We start from the raw sequence: 23077 nt of genomic DNA, 5'->3' as shown, positions 1-23077 counted from the left end.
AACCACCACTGAGTACCCAAATAATTAAATCTTCAGGATCTTGGTTTTTGCTGTTTGTTGCTTTCTATTTTTTTAATGGGTCCTCTGTTCTTCAGTAACAAGTCACCAACTAATTCTGTGGTTTTGCCTTTCTGAAGAAGCCAGATGGGGTAAAAAGAGGTTGCAAATACAACAACCAAAGTTTTTGACCTGATAATTAAATAGAAAAGAATACTCAAGAATGTGAATGATGTGGAAGGGGATGTGCAAAACTGTTCTTTTATTTTGTGTTTCAGACTCTCAGAGAATTGGAGGAGGCAGTGGCTACTGGGCTATTGTGGTTCTCTTTGTTGTTTGTCTAGTTGCAGTTGGGGCTTTCATCCTCTACAAGTTCAAAAGGCAAGTAAACCCTAATCAATAGATGCATTTTAATAATTAGATTTATCCATAGATTAGCAGGACAGAGTTTGTCATTTATAAAGAAGATTTCTTGAAGAATTGCAAGAAGTGCACCCCTTTGAAAAGTCATATTTTTCTGAACTTTTCAGACATCAAGGTACTGAACTGTTGCTTGTTTCACTTGCTCTGATCCAAGATAAATATCAACAATATAGGAACTATGGAGAGTTTGTTCAGTTTGTCTAAATAATACCATCAAGAATCATAGCTGAACTAAAATATCATTCCTGATTAATTCCCTTCTCATTACTCCTAACAGTTATGAATAAGCTAAAACTATTGGGACAGGGAGTGCATCTGCAATGCTGATTTGCTTAAAAAAGTAGTTTTATCAAAGCATGTAATGCTCTGGGGCTTCTCTTTGCACACATTACATTTTAATTGCTGAGGCAATGCCATGGAAAATGACTGACAGAAAGAAATTAGCGTTAACTTGGCACTAGAGTGTGGGGAGGGAAGAAATATTTCTGCAGGAAATATTTCTTCTGTGAAGGATATTCTCAAAACTGAACAATGCCAGCCTTGAACAGTCTGATATATCTTTAGACTGCAATTAATTTTAATCTGAGCTGCTTTGTAATTTAAATAATTTGTTCTTGTTCATGGGACAGTGTTATCATTGTCTATCCTACTGGCATTTCTGTATCTCTGGGGCATTCAGAAGCTGTTGGGTTTGAGCATACTGGAAACAAGCCATCATCATCATCATCATCATCATCATCATCATCATCAATCATCACTCCTGTTGTCCTTCCTCAGTGAGGATTCATACTGATTTGCCTCATTTTTAGGGGGTGATTTTTATTTAAAATAAATACAAGTTTATAGAACTATCAGCATTAAGTTTGTGACAGCAGTAAATGAAGCTAGCATTAAGTAAGAGTTTGTTTAGCTAAAGGATTTTTATGTCAATAGAGAAAAACCCATTTTTCTTCAAGAACCTGAGTTTTTTAGAGTTCATAGTGACTGATTGCTTTAAAGGACAAAGCACAGAATACTGAATCAGCCTGTCTAAAATGGAATAAAAATCCATTTTGCTCTTTTAGGTGCCTGAAGCAAGGAAAAAACATAAAAATGGTTGATGTGATGTAATTATATTATTTCAATAGCAATACAATGGAGGATTTTCTGTTTGTGTTTCAATCATAAAATTTCCTTGTGATATCTTTTAAAAGCTATCAGATTTATATCTTTTATTAGCTCTTAAATGAGAGCAATTAAATAACAGTCACAATTACTGCATGGTAGAAGAAGTATAAAATATTCAAGAAAGGAGTAGAAACATATTCTTCCTTGAGTTCTTTCTAAAATGCTCTATGAACCATTGCTTTATAAGTGGAGCTTTTATTAAGGAGGAAAATACAGTACAATTTCCAAATTGTGAGCTTGAATGTCTCTTGCACTTCTGTATATAATTCATGAAAATCATTTGCATTTACATTTGGGGGCTGGGGGTTATTTAGGTGCAAGTGAGGACTATTGTGAGATATATTCAAAAGTTTGTCAGTAGCTTGAAAACTGCTGTTGGCATTGATGAATGGCCGTGCAATAGTTTTCAATTTTAGTCTCTATCTTATCTGTTTCTGAGATATTTGAAAGAATCCTTTTTAAATAATACTGCTAAGCTCTTCAAAATTGACAGTTTTTTGGTTGCATCCTTCTTTTGCAATTTCTTCTTCAAACAATATTAAGCACCTAATCAGTGCTATGTTTCAAAAATCACTTTTTCCTCATGGGATCCCTGTGAACTCCTGTCCCACCAAATTTTTGATCCTTTTTAAAAAGTCTTTCCTGTGTTGATGGAGGTGGTTGGTGCATTGCTGGATCCCTGTGGAGTGTTTGTTAGGAGTACAGTCCCTTTAAAGTCAGTACAGTGAGTATGTAAGTTTACAAACTCGTCCACAGGGACTGAGGCTATGAAATGAGTGTCCTTTATAGATATAAAAGTTGCAAGTTATAATACATTAAGGAGACTTTTCACTATTATATGCCTGGGTGTTAAAAATTAATTTGCTGAAAGAATGCCATAGGCAATAAAAAATATTCAATTTTAAGTGATAATTTCAGAATTACTGTGGCTTATGGTAACTCAGATAACTTGGGGAAATAGAAATATTATTTAATTCCAAAGAGAAATTACAGATGTGTAAAGTGTTGAAATGACAATACTGTCCATAATTATGATGTATGATTTACAAACCTAAGGAGGAGATGGAAGACATTTGGTGGTGCCTTCCCATCATTCATGGAGATTAATACAAGGGTTAAAACTCTTTTTTCCCTACCTCAGTGAAACTTTTTTGGATTTTGGTTTTATCACTACACTGAATGGGGTCTAGAGGACCTGCAGCTAGCCTTGGAGCACGTGTAAAGCAGGTGGTTTGCAGGAGACTGCATGAACAGGTCTTGGGCTGCTTTTTCTCTCTTTGCTGGCTCAAAGCTAATTTTGATACCTGCAAAGATGCAAGATGGAAAAACTGGCTTGCAAAATAAGATGGTAACTGGATTGGCAGAGAATTTACAGCTTCATACACGAGAGCATGTCATCTATTTGCAGTGACAGAATTCCGACTTGTGATGAAAAAAGGAGAGAAAATAGCAGGCCTTTTTGTAGACCTACAGCTTTGATAGAAAATGGCAAAACATGGCCAAACTGCCCCATGGATTCTGAGTGCTGAAAAATCTTGTGCCCAAGCATGCCCAAATTATTCCTGAAGTCTGTAATTTTATGAACTGCTGGATAACCAAAACTGTTATGGCTGTCTAGCTAATGATTGGATGACTGTAGGTCACATTTTATATGCTCTAATCCCAAATACTTAGGCATTGACTAGGAAGACTGCTGCCCTCTGTTTTCACAGGGTGTAAAATTGCAAGTGTTTATCCTTCCATGTCCCCATTCCTGAAATTCATGCAACCCCCACTTTATCTGATGGTTTCTTTGTGCATCCAGCCACTTCCAGAAAAACTGGTGCTGGAGTCCCCAGAGCTCAGGAAGTGACTTGTGGCAATCCCAAGCCATGGTTCTTTGCTTTAAAGAAAGGAAAAAAAGGAAGAATCCAAAATATTTTCAGAAACACAGAGGTTGGATCCTTTGTCATCAGAGTAGATAAGGACTTAAGATTAGGGCTATTTTTACTCTGTATAGGGCAAGTAAATTTCAAATGATAAATGTGATGGGTTTTTAAAAACTAATTTTAATGGTGTTCAACAAATGAGCTGTTTGGTTTATCTGAGCTATTGGCTTAGAAAGTTTAGGGGAGGAATTTTGAGCGTGGCAACAAGGAGCAAGGGGTCATTCCTTGCAGGTGAACCAGCCCTTCCTGTGCAGGAGGAGCAGAGCTGCCAGCAGCTGTGGGTGGTGGGCAAGCCACGAGTGAAGCGACGCCCTGCTCTGCTCTGCTCTCACGTCCTGACTGTGGAAAGCACCACAGAGTGGGTGCCTCAAGCAAACAACATGTTGCAATACTCGCTAGTATGCTCCAGTTTTTTAAGCATCCAGGTAAAATGGACTGCAGGTGCTTATTTTGCCCACAACAATATGAAGCAGCTGGAAAATCATTTTGAAAAATCCAGAGCTGTTTCCTAATGTGGATCTGGGATCTGCGTATATTTTTTTATACCATGCCATCTTTACTAGATTTGGTTCAGTAAAAACACATTTCTTCCATTCCCTTTGAAACAATGTTTGTATTTTTTTTTTTTTTGTGGTTTTCAAGCTGCCATCCAGAAAAAGATTTCTTCATCCTCTCAGAAGAAGCTTTATGGTGTGGGATCCTGGGCAACAGTATAGAGAAGGGAAATAGCACTGTCTGCACCAGGCAAAGTGGAGGAAAGGAAAATTATATTTTAGCCACATCAAAGCTGACATGTAATCATCATGCTACTAGAGGAAGATCTGAAATCATCATTTTCTTATTTTTCATTTCTGTATAATAACAGGATATTAGAGTAGCCAAACCAGAGCAAATAGCTGGCTTTTGTGTTTATGTATTTTACCTGGCTAATTGCAGCAAATTCGATTCTCTGAAAGAGTATGAAAATCATCACCTTTTAATTTGTATGCAAACTACTGCAAACTGCTTTACTACTTAAAGTTGCATGCATTGTTTTCACAAGTCACCATGAATTGTCTTCACCCAGATTTATCCCATTTTGTGTGTATTCCTTTTTTGCTGCTACTATCAGGTACCAATTTTGGTAAATGAACCCCCTCTTGGGTCATTTCCACAATCTGGAGCAGAACTGTGTTATCTTTCTGCCTCATTGACTCTACTATCTCATTTTCAGTCTCTGAAGAAAAGCTATCTTTTTTCCCCACCTTGCTTATACTACTTTTATGTTCCATGAGAGCAAGCTTAGTCCCAATCCATGCCTTTTAGTGATAAAAAAAACAGGCACTAATTTAATGTTCCATAATATTTTGTAAAAACATCCTCAGAAATCAAAGTGATAGCATGGAGAAAAGATTTCAGTAATGAAAGAGGCAAGTATATCAGGAGTGCCTTAAAGCACAAAGAAATCAGTCATCTGAACATTTATCCAAACATAATAAAGTCAACACCACAATAAAGTATTCTATTTAATGGATTATTATTAATTTTTTATTTAAGTTCCAAGAAAATGCTACATTATTCCATACTCTTTGCCATGTGAATATGTTCATATTTTTTATAGTAAACTGAATTTTAATCAAGCCTTTGGAAAATAAATGAAGTTTCATAAGGGCGAATGGTTATTTTTTCCACAAAGAAGGAATTGAAGCCAAATAAACTAGAGCTTAAATGAGTAGGAATCAATATCACATCCCACTCCTGCTGTTCCTTCCTGCTGAACATTTCTAAGTGCTAACAGTTTGGGGTATGGATTGATTAGATTTTGTGAATAAAGGAAGGAAAACAAAGTATTTCCTGGAATAGCTTCTTAAAGGTGTGAGAGAGCTTGGTGAGAATCATGTGCTGTGATGTTCTTTAGTAGTGGTCTGCAGAATTACATCTCTAGCTCATGTTTTTATGGTCCTCAAAGCAGGCATAATGTTTCTCCTTTTTCATGATTGAAATAAAATGCTACAGGAAAAACAAAAGGAACTAAAAATGTAAACCATGGAGTGCTGCTCAGAAGAGGTAATTGTCTCCAGTGATGGATGTGAAGCACATGCATTTTGCAGATGAGTTAAACTCCCAAAGAAACTATTGCATAATCTTCTTGTCTGTTCTTCTAAATGTGCTTTCAATTTTCATATTGCTGATACAAATCTCTTGAGTCAAATTTCGTGTCTTGTCATGTTTTCACAGTAGTCTTTTATGTAGACCCAAGAATTTCAGCTCTGCCTGCTTCAAACAGTTACATTGGACTCAAAATTAGCCGCTTCTTGAAGAAGAGCAAAGCACATCAGGGTACACTAGAGTTTTACTCTGTGTGAGTAGGGGTGGCAGCCTCCTTCCTGCATGTGAAGAAGCAAAATTGCCAGAATCAGGCCCATCTTTAGCAAGGCTCCAGTGTCCACATCCTATTTCATCCCACAGTGTGGTCATCCCCCATAAACAGAATATCCGGCACATGTGTTAAAAATGCCTCTTGAAAATGCTTGGACTGTCATTTCCTTCAGGGTGGTTGAGTGTAAAACTGAACCACCATGAAACACAGAGAGATCTCTGTAGTGTATCAAAGGTCTAATGCCTACAGTGCATGTCTTCTCAAGGCCTGTGATATTCTCCTTCCTCCAATCCATTCAATGTTAGTCTTTTCCAGGTAAGTGTGAGAAGCAAAGGAAAGAGTGGAAGTACTGAGCACCTCAGCTTTATAACTTCCCCAAAGGATCTACACTTAGCAGGATTGGGCAGGCTGTGGCGAGTGAGAAATAACAGCTCACTTTTTTTTTCCTCCTTTTATTCCTAAACTGTAAGGAAATGGTCTTAGCAACAATACATTTAATGGTTGGTTGCGAATTTGAGAGGTTTCTTCATTCTCCCCGAACATGTTTACTAGTATGTGTTCTGCTCATGGTATCTCTAACTGGTAAGTCATGCAGGAGCTGCGAGTTGAAGCCTCAGGATTTGCATCAAAGGATCCACTTCGACCTGGTTTCATAGGCAGTAGTCACACTAGCAGCTCTTCTCCCTTTAATTAACTGCAAAGGTCTGATGTGCCATATGGCTTTGATATGTTTAACATTTTTATTATGTCAAAATTGTTTTGATAATGCCATTGATGCTTCTCCAATCTGTCAGAAATAGTTCGGAGAAGGTTATTATAATTATTGTAGAAACATGTGGGCTAATTCTGCAGATGTGTTACAGAGACATTCTTCTGGGTTTTGTCTCCCTTAGGCTTTTGATGGTGGACTGAAAGTGAACAGTTTGACAGGTTTGATGCAGGTCTGATTGAGAGAATAGTTTTCCACATGACCAGTTTCATTACCAGACACATTAAAAACAGTCTGGAGTTACTGGCCCTAGAGAAACAAAATCACAATTAATTACCTAATGTATTTGTTTTGGTTATGAGGAATGTCCTTCCCTCTTGCAAAATGGCTTTTTTTAAAATCCATATAATGAATTAGAGTGATGCAGGGCTTGGCTTTACGAGTATGTTTTTGTTGGAGGAGCCCTCAGACCTGTTGAAGTGATCATAATAACACAGCATTGTGTCATCAGACCTTCTTTCCATCCTTGTCCTTTTCCTTTTGGTTTTGTACTACTTCTAAATAATGGGATAAAATACCTAATTTTTATTTAGAGATGTAATTGTGTGTGTGTGTATACACATACCTATACAGATATGTGTGTTTGTATAGATATATAGGACTCAATTTATCTTTTGGATTGTTCAGATTAAAGGAAAGAGATTATTTTCAGTCATCTTTAATTTTTAATAAATTCCATTTATTTTCATTACTTTGATGCAATGGAAGTTGTTTTTCAGAATAGTTTGTTGCAGTTCGTTTTTTTATCTCAAAATGGTGCCCCTTGCTAAAGACACCTTCTTGTGAAATGGCATTTAAAACAGATCTTCTTCAAAAGCCTAGAGAAAATAGAATAAATTGTATATTTATCCAGCTTTTAAACTGCCACTGTAATATGGAGCAGGAGATGGTTGCTTTTAGAGAGATGCCTAAAAATTAGTGTCACTTTTTCTATTCTCTCACTGTCTAAAGGGGCTCAACAGAAACCACAGCTGTTCAACCCTGATTTTTCTCTTCTGCTCGTTGTTTTTCTTTTCTGCCCACTGTATTAATCAGGCTTTAAGCACAGACTTTGACAGCCATGATCTGCTGTCATGCTGCTCAAGCTGTCAAGCAGCTTCTGGCACTGTAGGAAATGGAGCTTAGAGCCTGCAGCTCCCTAATCTGAAGTGTCTGCTTGGTGCTTGGGAAAGGATGTCCCCATGTGCCTAGGCAGTCTGCAGGTGAACACAGCTACAGCACAAAGGGTATGGCTCTTGAGGAATGTTTAAACCATAAAATCTGCTGCAAAGCTACCGGTCCCTGATTTTTCCCTTTGAGTTGACAAAGTCTGATTTAAATTAATCTAGTTAAGAACCCCTTATCTTTATTAAGTCTTAAGCCTCTCAGTCTCAGCCAGGGTGATAATTTAATATGATGCTTTTTGTTTCTCTAGATTCCAGTCAGAGTGAGTAAATTATTGCCTCTTGTGGAGTTTGTCTAATTGATCAGTTCCCAGTCCAAACTTTATACTCTGTCTCCTTCAGTGCTGCCTGCTAAACTCAACCAGCCTCTGTCTTGTGCTTCTATTGATGCCTGTTTATGTTCTTACTTCTTCCCCCTTGGTCCTGGCCTCCTGGCTCTTCAGTCTGCTCCTTTCCATTCCCTGTTTCCTGGGCTTCTCCTGACTTTTTCTCCCTGTCCCTGATTGGCTATGAGTACCATCTCATGCTATCCCACTTCAGTGCTCAGGGAGATGTGATCATGATTGCAGCCCAGCTTAATGTATGTGAAGACACCTGAGATCACAAATGAACATCCACTGGGCCCTTTTATTGCTTGAATTCTTAAAATAGATTTTCTGTGGCTTTAGTAATTTTTTTTCAACATTGTCTGTTAATCTTAGAAATGGATGCTTAAATATTATGTTAGTTTGAAGATCCTGATAAGGCAGTTATATAAAACTTTGTTACAGAGAACAAAGAGTTGGTAAATTTAGGTTATAATCACAAAATTAAGGAAGGATGGGATTGGTGATGATGATTTTTTGTTCTGGAACAGCTTTGCCCTGCTGAAACTCTGCTCTGATGCCCATGTGTGTATGACACAAAAGAATTCCATCCCAAAATTTTTTCTTCTTGTCCCATTTAGGAAACTGCCAGGCAGAAATGTCTACGCCCAGATGCACAATGAAAAAGAGCAGGAGATGACAAGCCCTGTTAATCACAGTGAGGACACCCAGAACATCATCCAGGGTGAGGAGTTTATTGATGATGATCTGGACTCTCAAACACTAGGTAACGCAAGAGGTAACTTCGTTTTTAGCTTATACATTTTCATAAGTAGTTGATTTTAAATTGATGTTTGTTTTCATTTTAATTCTTTTTCATTTTCTGTTCAGTCTCAAAAAGATGCAAATGGTAACATCAGTAACAAGGGATTATCTCAATCACCTTTTGGCTTGCTTGAGATACAGGCTAATGTATGGATGATGTGCTATATAAAGCATGAGTGCAGACATAGTAGTTTAATGTCAGGAGACTGACTTAGACAGTTGTAGAGATAAATTATATTTGGTAGAATGGGATATAATCTGCAACAGTTGAATTCACTCAGTAATCCTCTGAATTAGTGGAAAATTGAGTTCAGGCCAGAAGGATTTGTAGAGTCAATGCTTCTGTGATTTCAGATGGATTGTATGGAGATCCATTGCTTTATTTGCCTTCATACTCCAATGGAATTTAAAGTTTTTGTTATTAGAAACACTAAATTTATTCATATATTAAAAGTATCATAAGTCTTCCTTAATTTAGCTGTTGATTTTCTAGTATTCATGAGGTGGTTATAAAGAACCCGTGAGGGAAACTTTCTGTGAGTATCTCAGTGCAAATGATTTCAGTGTCAGGTGGAAGTGCATATCCTGGCACCCTGTGGCTAGTTTTAATGCAACATGGAGTTCTGATCTATAATACATTGTCTTCAGACTGCTTTCAGGTCACAGTGTGAAAACTGTAGGACAATGTAAACAACACCCAGTTCCATTTCTGGAAATTTGTTAAAATAAACCAGATGATCCAAAGCTTTTGGGATTTGTAGCAGTAGATTGATGGTGTGAAAGGCAATTGTAATGTCTTTGTGAACCCCAAGGAAGAAGCTGCACCCGAGGTAGCCTGGGCAAGACAGAACCTGGTCTGACGAGAGATTTTTTTTATTTTGGGTTTCACCTTTTCTGTTTGTTGTCGATGTCTTTATTTTCATTTGCAGAACTGTGTGTGCTTCTAGGTTCTTGGAGGTGTAAGCTTTGAACACAAGGGAAGAATCCAGCCTCTTGCTTTGCTTTGTGTATTTCTATCTCTTCTTTGACAACCTTGTGTATGAGTATCACTGCTTTCATTCTAATTTTACAAGACGACCTTTGCTGCTCCCCTGACTTTACCGGAGTTAGTTCCAAAAACAAACCTGGGAAAACAAAGTCTAAGTTAAATTTGTTTGGTCATCTCGTCTCCAGGGTCTTTAGAGGAGAAGCTGAATGCTAACAAGGTCCTTGCAGACATGCCTATTAAAGTGGAGCATTCAAACACCTCTAGTACAAAAGCATAACTTCTTTTAATGGTAGAAAATCCCTTGTGGCTTATTTAAAAGAACGCAGCTTGGGATGCTCTAATAAAGAAATGCTACCCTGATTTGTAACACTTTTAGAATTAATCTCTGCTTGCCCTGCACTTGTTACTTAGAGGAAACAAAAATCTTCCATCTGAGCAGAGCATTATTTTTGGATTGAAGAGTACAAGATATGATGTTTTGATGACATAAGAATGAGAATGTGATTTTGAGGTGATTTGTGCTTCAGCCGGGTTGTCTGCAGCAGCAGACTTTCCAGGGGAGTGTAAAAAGCTCATTTTTGTGGATCATAATCATTTGTATTTGTCAGCTACTGTACAGCCTTTAGATAGAAGATGTTATTTAATACATAAAACTGCACTCCTGCTCGCTCTACTGTTTTGTTATTTGCAATACTTTCCACTAGCTCCGGTATTGCTCAGTACTGCCAAGAAAATATTCCCATTAATGATACTCTATTTTATCTGGTTTAGACTATAAAGCATGTTATAATCCCTGCTTTATATTAAATTCTGGTTTACTACATTATTTGCAGAAGGTTCCTATGCTATGGAGATCCCTCCTAGTTCTGGTGAGCTTTCTCCCTCCCTCTTGGGAGATGTCCATGCGCAGCAGGGAGTTACAGGCCTGGGTTTCTGTTTGTTCTCTCTCTTCTCATAACTTTTGAATTTCCACAGTACAGTATTTCCAGACTCACCCATCCACTTTTTTTGTTTTCTATATATTTTATGTTGCCTACTTTATCGCAACCCCCACCTTGGGACTCCTCAACACCATTACCTTGCAGTGACTCCTTCTGGGAGAAGTGGCAACTTGAACAGCTACAGAGTTCCCTTATTGCTGATGCCGGTCAGTGTCCAGTCCCAGGTCAGTGGCATGTCGAATGGACGCCTCAGGTTCCATTCTCCTCCCTCACCTGCACCCCTCGAGACAACTACACCTTTATAAGCCACAAAGAGAACCAACTTATGCTGTCACTGGGATAGAAACCCTAGGAATTCACCACAAATCCACCACCATGAGCAAAAGCTTTGTGCAAAAGTGTGCTGTAGGTACATGGAGCTGTTGCACCAACCTTCACCTGACCTGTTGTTTGATAAAGACACTCTCTTATGCAATTTACTTGTCTCTGCAATAAAAGGGGGATTTATTGTGGAGTACCTGAAATGCACTAATGTTGGCCCTTTGTTTCTGTATTCCCCTAGGCAATCACTCAGGCGTGGTTTTGAGCATCAACTCCAGAGAGATGCACAGTTACCTGGTTAGCTGATATTTGCAGCTGAACACAAAACCCGAAAGACTCTTCACTCTACCGTTTTATTTTTCCCTGGTGATGTCCCAAAATTGCAAACATGGCTGTAAATGCTGATGGAGAGGAGATTTCTTATCAGTCCTGTGGAAAAAGCATCCATCCTCAGTTACCAAGGGCGAAGGATAACATGTCTTGTGTTCACTCCATGGCCTGGGAACTCGTTTCAACTGAAACTCAAATTATGGTAGCAAATTTGTAGCCCTAGGCACCTTCAATGCCACCTTGTTTCTTTTCTGTATATGCTCTATTTCTTTATGTTTATTTTTAAAATGATTCACTGTAACTTTTTAATTATATTTTTAATTGAGGTTTTCAGTGGAAGGCTGGGAGTTTTCAGCCTGAAAAGGTGATTTTTACACAGTGACTAGACCAGAAAAGATGGTTGATCACAATGACAATTTTTTTTAGTAGGCCAAGTGTTTCTGTACTGGGAAAGGACTGAGAGAGAGACAAATGCACTCCTAGTTGAGACCAGCTCTTAACTTAATCACATGTGAGACAATCTAACAAATTTAGGCTTAGGCCCTTCTGAGGATTAAAGGAAGTAAAATGTTAATTAGGATTTCTTGTAATATACAATAATACTCTTGTAAGTGTAGCAAGTCCTGAAAAACTATCAGCAGCAGTATCTCCCCCCATCCCATCCCATGTGAAAGAAAAACACCAGCTTGATGCAATTTCCAGACCAGGTGCCTTCACTTGCAGACAGTCATTTTAGTTGCTCTTCTTTTTTTTTCTCCTGAGTGAGCCCCTCTAGGATGATGGCAGCTGCCAGATGAGTTCTCCTATTCAACCCAAGGCTGGTGGCCTGTCTCTTTTTAAATTTGCAGAGAGTGTAAATACTTCTTTTAAACAGTTTTCTTTGTATGGTTATTTTTTTAAAACTTCCTATAAGGGCAGCTGTGCTGGGTGGGTCAGAGCTCTGCTCTGGGAAGGGCTGGGTAGCACTTCCATCTCCTTCCCAGGGCATCCCTGTTTGGGATTTCCCCTGGCATTTGCCCTTGCTGGTGGGAGTAGGCAAACCCCAACCTGACCTTTTCCACAGGGGTTGGTTTGACAATCCAAAGGGTCATGGGGATGATGGGAAGGGATTTAGGGTTTCCTGTTCCCTTCCCATCACCAGGGGTGTTTCTCAGTCCTACCACCACTGGCCCCTTTTTCTGCAGGGACAGCAGGGGAAGGGCTTCTGGAGGAGCTGCCTGCAGAAAGGTTTGTGAGTCAGGTCCTTGTTTCCTAATCCCAGTTTTGTCACTTGGGTCAGAGTTTCCTAGTCCTGACCTCTGCATGCCTAGGGAATGGCGATGCAGTGAATCCACACTCCTCTTGTCTTTTCTCTGTGGTTTATTTTAGCCAGGTAGGAAAACAAGTGTGGTGCTGTGTGGTGAGTTTAAATGTCTGGCATCCTGTGTGTCACAGCTGCCTGGGATTAGGATGCTTCTCTCAGAAACCTATATAATCTCTTCACTTTTTGCCTTTGATAGAGAATAAATAACTCTGTACTCACTGAATGTCATACTGATGCTAGTGACAAGCTCGCACACCACCTTGTTTGAGAAGGATACAGATAGTGCATCATCCAGAAATGCAAACAGAAAATAATGAAGGCTAGTCAGATAGAAAAGAACTGTCTTAAAATCAGTGTATGCATTGGAATAATTCTTCCATGTAGCTGTGAATATAGAGCATATTATCATCAAATGCAGCGGATTGGGAGGTAGTAACTCAGTGTAGTACTGTAGGCTCTCATGAACCCCCATAGGATGTATAAGTAAAGCACAAGAAAATCTAGATTATAAATTTACTGTAAGGAACTAGGTGGAGAAGTTAGAGTGAAGATTCTGAAAAGCACTTGCAAACCGCTCAGGAAAACAATTACAAAAATTGTTTTAAGATTTCTGCCTATTTAGTTATATAGTGCCATGTAAACTTATTAACAGAGAAGCAATGCCCTGGCTGACTGTTGTGTGCCAGACTGTGGAAATCCAAGGTCTTAAATGTATCTGAGTCTGGGTTTCTTGAAGAGAGGTGCATATACAAAACATGCTATAAATTGGAAACTTTTGGGATAGTTGCACCAGAGGCTTTCTCTCCTCACCAGCTCTTCTTGCTTTTTCTAGTAGAAATGAGCTGGAGCAGAGAATAAAATAACATTGCGACCATCTTACTTGTTCCTGTGAAATAAATCTGAAATAGATTGTTTGTATAGGGCAGGTGAGTGACAAACCAGCTTCATAGACAAAGAATGGGATGGAAGCTCCTGCTTGGGGTTGTTCTCACATGGTGAGTCTGACTGGCAAAGGACTCTGTTGGAACTAGGTCACACAACTAATTTATGCTTTAACAGCTACTTTGATACATTCAATTCAGGGTGATTTGTGTCTCTGATCACAGGAGTCTTTTGGAACTTAGAATATTTGACTGCTTGGTTCTCTAATTAACACTTAGCACAGTCTAGTACCTGTAATAATTTTTTCCAATGCTTATTAATTTGATTCATATAGCACTCCTGTGAGGTTGGTTTGTCATGTCTTAAAAACAGTTTTCTAAAGACATGTTGGTATTGCCATAACTGTATTAATAATACCCAGCAGATAATAAAGGAAGCCTTTGATTTCCTTGCAAGAATAATTTTTAAATGAATTATTTTAAAACTGAGAAAGTATTATTACCATTTTCTCATTCATGGTGTCTTGGTTTATCTGTAAATAAAAAGACTCACTAGTGCTAGTTCTAAAATCTCTAGATACATATAAAGAATAAATATCTTTTTATTCTTTATATGTATCTAAAATCCTGACACATGCAGAAACACAGAGGTGCTTCTGTGCACAACTGCTAGTCACACATGGGTGCATGCACACATGCAGTATTTGTACATATTTTAGTTATCTTTTTTAGTGGGGAAGGGTGATGTGGTGGCTAAGAAACAGAAGATGACTGTCAGATACCTGGATTCTGTATCCAGACTTTGAGCAATTGACTTGCCTTGTATGTGCTCTGGTTTCCCCACCTGTAAAATGGGACTGATAGTAATTACCTACCTCACAGGGGTATTGTGAGGCTAAATTCATTACTGTTTGTACAGGATCATCAGAGCAAAAGAATTTTGTTACTATAAATTATTAATGGTTTCACTTTCTTTGTTTCACTTGTAATTATCATTGTTCTTAAAAGTTCTCTATTGAAACCAGCTGCAATTATGTATAAATGTAAAAAATGCATAATTCAAAAAAGATGCATCACTGGTAAAAAAGAAAAAAAAAGTAATTTTATTTAAACACTGCTATTGGAACATACTGTTATGTGGTAGCACTGCAACATTGCCTGTGAATTTGCTGTTGCACACTAGTATTGTGAGCTCACTTCTCTGCATTGTTATTTGCTCAAAAACCTTATAAAAATGGGTACAGTGATATTTATCAGCACTGATATTGAGCTATACTGAATCTAAACAAACTGGCAAAGTGCTGGCCTCATTGGCATCTTTTGGCCTTTTTAAAATCTGATGTATTGCAATTTCAATAACACTCTGTACTTTTCAGAGTGCTCCAAGCAGTATGATCTTAAGCATTCTAACAGAACCATCAAGATTTACAGCTGTTGTCTTTACTTTCGCTTTTGACATTAAATGTTTTATATGCCATTGGAACAGCCCATCCATATAAAATACTCAGAAATGCTCAGAGGACATTTAGGGAAAACGCACACAGTGTTAATTAATTTTTCAATAATATAAGCAATATAAACCAGTGTATATTTTTATACTCTGTTGAAGAGAGTGGTGGAAATGGCTGTGAAGAGACAGACGGCTTGAGGCGAGATGTTGTTGTTATCCACAATTCACATCCAATTTCTTGGAACTCTTTTATGATATTCTCATTGAATTAAATCCTTCTTGATGCATTTTCTTCTTTCAATGACTGGTGTAATGAGGAGTTAGCTGTTTATTCATATAAAGTAGATGATTTGTTAGCTAACTGTCCTGTAGAGAAAGACAAATCATTGCTTTACTGTTAGTAATTCCTAGTGCAAAGCAGGTTTTATCTGACATGATTATCATGGTTAGCTGTGTTTTCAGTCCAATGAGACCTTCTCTTAGTGGGAAAACTCTACTACTGTGGGCTGTGTCTTCAATAGAGATCAATAGAATGGAACTGCAGTAGTTTCCATCCTCGTTACACAGATACATGCTGAAAAAAATGTGTGAGAAAAAGAAAATCCTTATAAGTAATTGAATACATGCAGTAGCTTTTTGATGATGAACCAGAGGTTCTGATAAGTTTTGAATTTCTAGTGTTATTTCAAGTCAATGTTTCTAAGTAGATAGAATCAATGACAATTTCAGTCATAGATTTTTTTCTATGTTTCCTATTAAAAAAGTTTTGTAATTTTTTCATTAATGAGACTTCAGGGGAAAAGAGAGACTAAACATTTTATTTCATTGCACAGTTCTTGCCAGTTGGAGTTATTGTAGTTGTTTTATTGTATATTGATTGATACCACTATATTGTTTCCATATTCATTTTTATTTCAGCATTTTATATGAAAGTAAGTGCCCATTTCTCTCAAAACATTGGATTTCCACCAGGACAAAATTTATAAGCATTTACCCTTATAAATCTTGAATTTTGAGATACAAAATTTTGTTTTGTCTTTTAAGTCCATCCAAAAAGCTGCCTCCTGGCTCATTTTCTCTGTTTTAGTCCCTGTTGCACACTGCTTCTACAACTTTCTTCAAGAGACTGGCACATAACCAGAACTAGTCTGAGAAAGCCTAAAACTTTCATTAGAATGGCATTTAATTGACTATAAGTAAGGTCTGCTCAGACAATTATCTTAATGTTAAGTTTGTATTTTCATGTTCTCTATTTCCTTTCAGCTTCTTAGCATTTGCCCTCTCAGTGCCATTTAATTGCATTTTTATTCCTGTAATGTTTTTGACTTATTTTTAGACTATAATCATCAAAGTGGCAAATAAGTCAGACCCCTGGTTAGCTTTTGCAATTAATAGCCTAACCCTGCAGTCTTTGGGAAATGTCAAGCTGTGGTCTCTCAGATTTGTATTCTTCTGTGCCAAGCCAGCCCTTATCCCCAGCTGATGATAGATAGCCTAGAACAGCCCATTTCCCAAATCTTGATGGGAATGTCGTGCAGAAAAAGTTGCTATTTGTTCCTTCTTTTCAAGTGTGTTGCAGAAGCAGGGAGGGTTATTGGGATAAGAAGAGCCTGTAATGGTACTTCAGGCTGCTCTGGAGGGTAAAGAATGCATCCTCTTGGAATATTTTTCCATTGAAATTGATATGTACAGCAAGTCAGTTTTATGATTTTTAATATGAGATCTCATTTCTGTAAGTCTTCAGTCCGAGCTTTTTTCCTCCTGTTAAATGGAGTAGCAAATTACTTAAACTATGAATTGTGGAGCCATGTATGACTTCCATTCTTTTCATCCCTTTTTTTTTAGTATGTGAAGCTTATCAGTATTACTGTTTCCAGCTAGTGTATATGCTGGTAGCTGAGATGATCTTCTGTAAGGCAGCTTCTAACATAAGAAATACTGGAAGGGTTAGAAATATGTACTCTGAAATACAACAATATAGCTGTGTGAAAAAATCCTTATCAAAGAGCTATTATGGTTTGCATTAAATACTTTTTAGTAGCATCTCTGAAAAGACATACTCTTAATCGCAAACTCTTTTGCCTCTTACTTCCAGATTGATTTTCTTTTAGAAGAACATTTACTAGCCCTGACAGAGAGTGCATTCTTTCCCTTACACAAGTAATTTTGCTTAATATTTTTTCTTTGCAACACTTGCATTTCACACAAACTTCATCTGTTTTGATCAGCCTTGATTTCTGAGTTTCTGTAGAATTTGCATCTTTACTCTGATTACTTGCAATACAGTGGACATAAAGCCCTGTTAAGCAGCAATAATACAAGCAGCAGTACCTGGCACTGCTTAAATAATATGCCTTTTTTGCACATATTTTAAATGGTATAATGAGTATATTAATCACCAGGAAGGCCAGGCATTCCAAATAACTTTCTTAACATGTCTTAATGTTTCTGTGTTATTTGTTGCTAATTTTAGCCAGCTTTTGATACTTATATTTAGTTCTTTCTGACAGTGTCTGCCCTTGCAGATCAAAGCAAATGAATTGGCTTATTCGCTTTTTAGAAAAAGTATTAATTCACACTGCTTATTGATTAAAATAGTTTAAAAATGAAATCTTTCTGAATGGTGAAAGAGATAGTTTTAATGAGGGCAGCTCATACAGGAAAACAGCAGGCTTATATCCATGTGGCTTTTGAGATATTCTTGTTATGGATTTTGAATAGAAAGGATTGTGCAGAGGAACCGTGACCTCAAACATCAGTAACATGGTAAAACTAGTCCAAAGGAGAATATTGTAATACACCACCTCTATGTTTCAGGTTCACATTAGGGCCTTTAAATGGTTAAAATTACAGAATATCTTCACAAACAAACTGCCCAGTGAGTTTCCAAATTCATTGGCTCCATTTACTTGTAAATACACTCCTGTTTTTGGGGTTAATCTTCTGACATGCTGAAGTAGCAAAGTGACTGTTCATGAAGTTACCTGCATTGTTTAATGCTTCCTAATCTTTGCCAAGTATCTTCTGAAACTAGGAAAAAAAAAAAGCCAAATTTCCACTTTTTTCTGTTTCTCCTCCTTTTCCCCCACCCCTGTTTTGTAGCCCTTTTGTTCTCTTTCATTACTGCTGCTGTTTGTGGCTCTGCCTTGCCAGGCTTCTCCAGATGACAGCTTTCTACACTTCACTTTTTCTTCCTTGCATTTTCTTTTGCTTTATGTTACTGTCTGTGTTTCTATTTGGATATGCACCCTACTGTGTCCCAGCTGATAGCAAGAATCACAATCTTCCCCCTCCCTGCCTCTCCTCTAAGCTCTGCTGTATTGTCTGAGTCGAAGAGGTTCCCTGTGCTTTGTGTCACTGCAGTCGATCCTTCCTGCTTCTTTCCCACTTCAGTATTTTTAATCCTTTCAGCTTTAATTTTGGCTCCCATTTTCACTGAACCTTTCTGGAATTCTTATCTTTTCCTTCTCAAGAACTTCTCTCAGATGTTCATCCCAGAGAGCACATGCTTCTAGTTTGAGATGTGGATGGGTATTATGCTCCCTGGAAGAATAAAACCCAGCATTTCCTCTCTCTCCAGTGTATATGTTGGTTTTGCTGTTGATCTGTAGTAATATTATGTATTTAGCTGGCAAAGATGGTTATCTGTTATCTCCCAGATATCTTCCTCTGCCTCCTTTTGGGTTACAGGCTGAGACATGGTGTTCCCATGAGTTTCCTGGAGCACAGCAAGGGCTGGCTTGCTTTGCCAGCCTCGCAGTCTGGCAGGTACAGAATTGCAGCAGGGGTGGAGACACCTTGCCAGACCACTGGGCTGCATTTGTATTTCAGTATGGGAAATGCTGAGACCCAGGCTGAGACACAGCCTTTAGAGAAATTGTTACAACCCAAAGATGAACAATAGGTGGAGTAAAGAGAATTCTTTGTTAATAGAAGGTCAGGAACAATTTGACTTCACAGGTTTATGGAATGAGTCTGTATGAAACCTTTACTAGAGGGTGGGGAAAATGGCTTGGATTCAAGTTCCATAAAATACAAATTTAAGCAAAGTCACCAGATATATTTGGCAGAATCATCATGCTGGAGGAGCTTGGAGAATGTAATGGGAGTACGATCATTGAAAAGCCCAGTGGTGTCTTGGAAGGGTTCAGCCTGTCTTAGGGAGTTTAAGTGAGAGAGATGTGGTGGGAAGGGAGCACAGGACTAAAGAGGACAAGGAAAAGCAGGGAGAAAGTCAGTGTTACCAGTGTGTATGGTTTTACACGTTGTTGATTTTGTTTTGGTTAAGTCTTGACACTTTGATTTATGATGGCAACTATTTTATTTTGTTAGTTGCATTCAGAGACTTTAAACTATGAGTCTAAATTGATGCAGCACGAGGAACATGCAAAATTATCACCATCTCTGCCTATAATTTAAGACAGATCTGACTTGCAGCAACATCCCACCTGAGATGCATGGAAAAGATGTTGCTTTAGGAGTCAAGATGCCTCTGTGAGTGCTCCAGATGATTGGGGGTCATTTGCTAATGGTGTTCCTCCCTAGCACAGCACTGAGGTAGGAGACAAGGGAGAAGAATTATTTTATAGAGTCTGTCTCTTGCATTTATACTGTTGAAATGTAATTTGCTAGAATGCCTGTATGAGCTGTAATTTTATAATGTTTAAAGAAGATGAATGGAGATGGTGTAGTATTCCTGAGGGTAAACACCAGTGACTGGAGTTTACTGAACATGTGACTAGAAATTTTAATTTTAGGAACAGAGTGTTCCTCCATTTCATATACACACCAGGCCTTTGAGTACCGATGCTTTTTTTTCATTTGTCACTGACAGGCTGTGATTTATTTCCTCATGGGTGTAAAGTCATGGGTTGTGCTTGCTGCAGTGCAGAAGGCTCTGGAGGGAAAACATAATCAAATGGAGAAGTATACTTGAATTATCCTCTCTTGATCCCAGTCTGAGTTGTTTTTCTCTGATTGTCATTCTGTCAAAAAACTGGGTTGATGTTAAAAGGTGATTAACTAATTTTCATCCTCTTCCATGCGGCTGAGGAAAAATAAATACAAGGAGTTTACAGAGGAATAGCAGATTGGAAGAGGGTGGGGAACTGGATCATCTGGCAGAGTGCTTTGGGAAACTTCCACTTTTTTTGTTTTACCTACCAGTTGTTTTAACAAATATGTACAGCATCTGTGATTTATCTTTCCATTAAACTTTGATAAGTTTCTTTGCAGAAGGTGGTTTTAAAGAATACCACTCTAGTGCATTGCAAGTGTGGGTTTAGGAGGCATCAGGAACTGCCCTTCCTCACCTAAATGAAATTAACTTGGTGTATATATGAAGCAGCACGAGGAATATTGCTTCATCCTAGATTGGAGGAATATTTTGAGAGGTGAGAGTTGGAATAGGAGAATTTTCCTTTTTAAGAGCAAAGGATGGAAGCTAGCTTATTTACAGTGCATCTGTGGCTGTTCCAGCACAGGTGGGTGCAAAGTCTCTTAATCCAGGTAGAGACAGACAAATATAGATTTTGCTGGCATTACCCCTGAAAACAAAAGAGGAATAAAAGGTAATTAAACCAAGCCAAAATAATATTTCAGGGCTAATTAGTGCTGCAGCTTTTGGTAAGTATATGAAAGGCTAGAAAATAAAAACTAGACTTGATATGTGTCTTGTGAAGATTCACAAAGCATATGTTGCTACCCTGTGGTTAATGTGGAACATTGTTTATTCAGCATTGCAGGGCTAAATTCTACCCTCATTTAAGGCCATGCAGTTCAACAGACGTTATCAGTTCAGCTTTATGTTACAGAATAATTTCATCCACAGTGGATTTGGAAAGCAACTGCAGGTTAAAATCAGTCTTCTCAATGCACCTGTTACTCACAGGTTACTCATTGATTTTCACCATAATTTTTATTCCCATTGCTGGCATGAGAGTTCTTTGGATAGATGTGAGCTAATTAAAACCAAGGTAGAACTGAATTTTTTTAACTGCTTATAACTGCTTGGTCAGCAAATGCTTAATTTTTGACCAGGGGGTTATTCCACTCCATGTGAAGGTTCTTAGCAGTCATCAGTATGCTCTAACCCCTACCTTTAACATACATGGCTACACAGCCCTCTCCTTCTGCCTTTGCACATTCTATATTTGTGAAAACAGAACATGCCTTCTCCTAATTTTGTTTCAGGTGACCTTGACTTTAAGCAGGTTTCTTTGTATACAGTAACAGGGCTCAAGTGAAGAATGAAACAAATCCATAATTGGTGCATTGTCAAAAATGGGGAAAAGTCTTATTTGTATATTTTTGTAAATATGTAACATTTAATGGCAGTTTTGTAGTGACGTGCTGTTTTTGAGAAAAGGAAACAAATATATGTTTGAATATGCTTGACGTAACACTTAACTGTGATCCAATTGCACAAGTAATAGCTTAATCAAAAACTCTTGTGCAATATGTAGTGCACACACATAACCAAGTATCTGTTAGCAATCCACAAGCAAATTTTTGGCAACTTTTAACAATGGTGATGAACTGTGCAGTACAGATTATCACGGTCTCTTTCAGCTTCCAAACATGTAGCAGGCAAACTACTGTATACGTACCTGTGTACTCCACTGCATCCAAAGGTATGCATTTGTCCTGAGAACCTGCACTCCAGGTTTTTCTTTAATAAAATTTGGTTCTAAACTATTGATTGCTTTGTTTTTCTTTTGAAGCTTCTCATGGGGTTTGTGGAGGGGGAATTGTTAAACCAGTCCCCAGAGTTTGTGTGTCTGTATTTAGCAGCAAACGACTCAGCTCTGCAACACTGAGCTCAAAGGCTGCAGCAAACCTTCATTCTCCTCCCCTTTAGCCACTCCACTTCATCCTCCATCATTGCAGCTCGGTTCCATTCCTAGGGAAAGAGGGAAAAGTCCTTTTTCCTTTTCCTGGGAGGTGTCTGCAGTGTAGCTGGTGGAGGGTGACATCCTGTGGTGAGACAGAAGCCATGCAGGGTCGTTCTGTAACATCAGAGGCTGAGTATGTCTGTCCTGCTAAAGAATTCCGTACATCTCAGCCTTCATCTCCCTGTGAGAGAGCGCCATCAACAGAACAGAGGTATGTGTGTTCTGCCCTGCCCGTGCCTTTATTCCAATCTCTTCATTAATTGCTCTTCCTTTATCCCACTGTTTTCCTAAGGATGTGCCTGTGCTGTAGAAGCTGCATTCTCTTTGCAAAATTCAGGGGTCTGCAAGTCAAACTTAGCCCTTAAGCTGGATGTAACTGTGTATAAGGATCAGGCCTTGACTCAAAATAAAACTAAGCTACAAACTATATTCAATCATTTACAATGCCAGGAAAACCAAAATTCTCAGAATTATGCCCATTGGACATGCCCGGCTTCTATGTATAATATTTGTTTCACTTTGTATACAGTCTTTGTAAATGAAATGCAAAATTATAGACTATTTTTATAAAGCCTTGGCCTTAATGTCCTAAACATTTTCTCCTACTGGTCCTGGCAAGTGCTCTCTGTCTTTGCAAAGGTCACTGAATTGCTAAAGTCAGAAGATGCCTTCCATCCCTGCAGACTGGGCATTCCTTCCTGCTTCAAACTTTAGAGTTGAGCTGCTTTTGGTGCAGCTGATATTTTCAGCCTGGAATTGAGTTTATGGTTTGCTGAGAGCTGCTTGCTGCTCTGTAGCTTGGTGCCTTCCCAAGGAAAGCCTGACACTGGTAGAATAAACACTTGATGTTCTTTGCACTGCCTGCTGCCCACAGCAGGGAAAACCAGAGGTGTTCTAATTGTTCTGGATGTGCAATGTGAAGTCTTATTAAACCTCATACTGGGATAAAGCAGCAACATGGATTATTATCTACTGATTTTTAATTAGCCATACAAATTTTATAGACCGCAATGAAGTTTTAATAGGACCACAAA

The 23077-nt window shown here is 38.3% G+C and overlaps 1 protein-coding gene across 9 annotated transcripts in view; it reads left to right on the top strand.

The window, feature by feature from the left end:
• Positions 1 to 21848, top strand: part of SORCS2 (sortilin related VPS10 domain containing receptor 2) — a 531512-nt gene extending 509664 nt beyond the window's left edge. The window contains exons 25-28 of one of the 9 annotated variants that reach the window (XM_074541704.1): positions 276 to 378; positions 8753 to 8856; positions 11010 to 11071; positions 11428 to 21848. In XM_074541704.1, coding sequence (XP_074397805.1) covers positions 276 to 378; positions 8753 to 8856; positions 11010 to 11071; positions 11428 to 11451 — 293 coding nt within the window. In that variant the 3' untranslated portion in view covers positions 11452 to 21848. Of the gene's footprint in view, positions 1 to 275; positions 379 to 8752; positions 8911 to 11009; positions 11090 to 11427 lie in introns of all 9 variants that reach the window. The other 8 variants (XM_026792586.2, XM_074541702.1, XM_026792583.2 and 5 more) reach the window with 8 other exon arrangements.
• The last annotated feature ends 1229 nt before the right edge of the window (positions 21849 to 23077 follow it).

This window comes from Zonotrichia albicollis, chromosome 5, assembly GCF_047830755.1.
Source record: "Zonotrichia albicollis isolate bZonAlb1 chromosome 5, bZonAlb1.hap1, whole genome shotgun sequence".
Lineage (NCBI taxonomy): Eukaryota > Metazoa > Chordata > Aves > Passeriformes > Passerellidae > Zonotrichia > Zonotrichia albicollis.
This window is presented reverse-complemented; position numbering and strand designations above follow the sequence as displayed.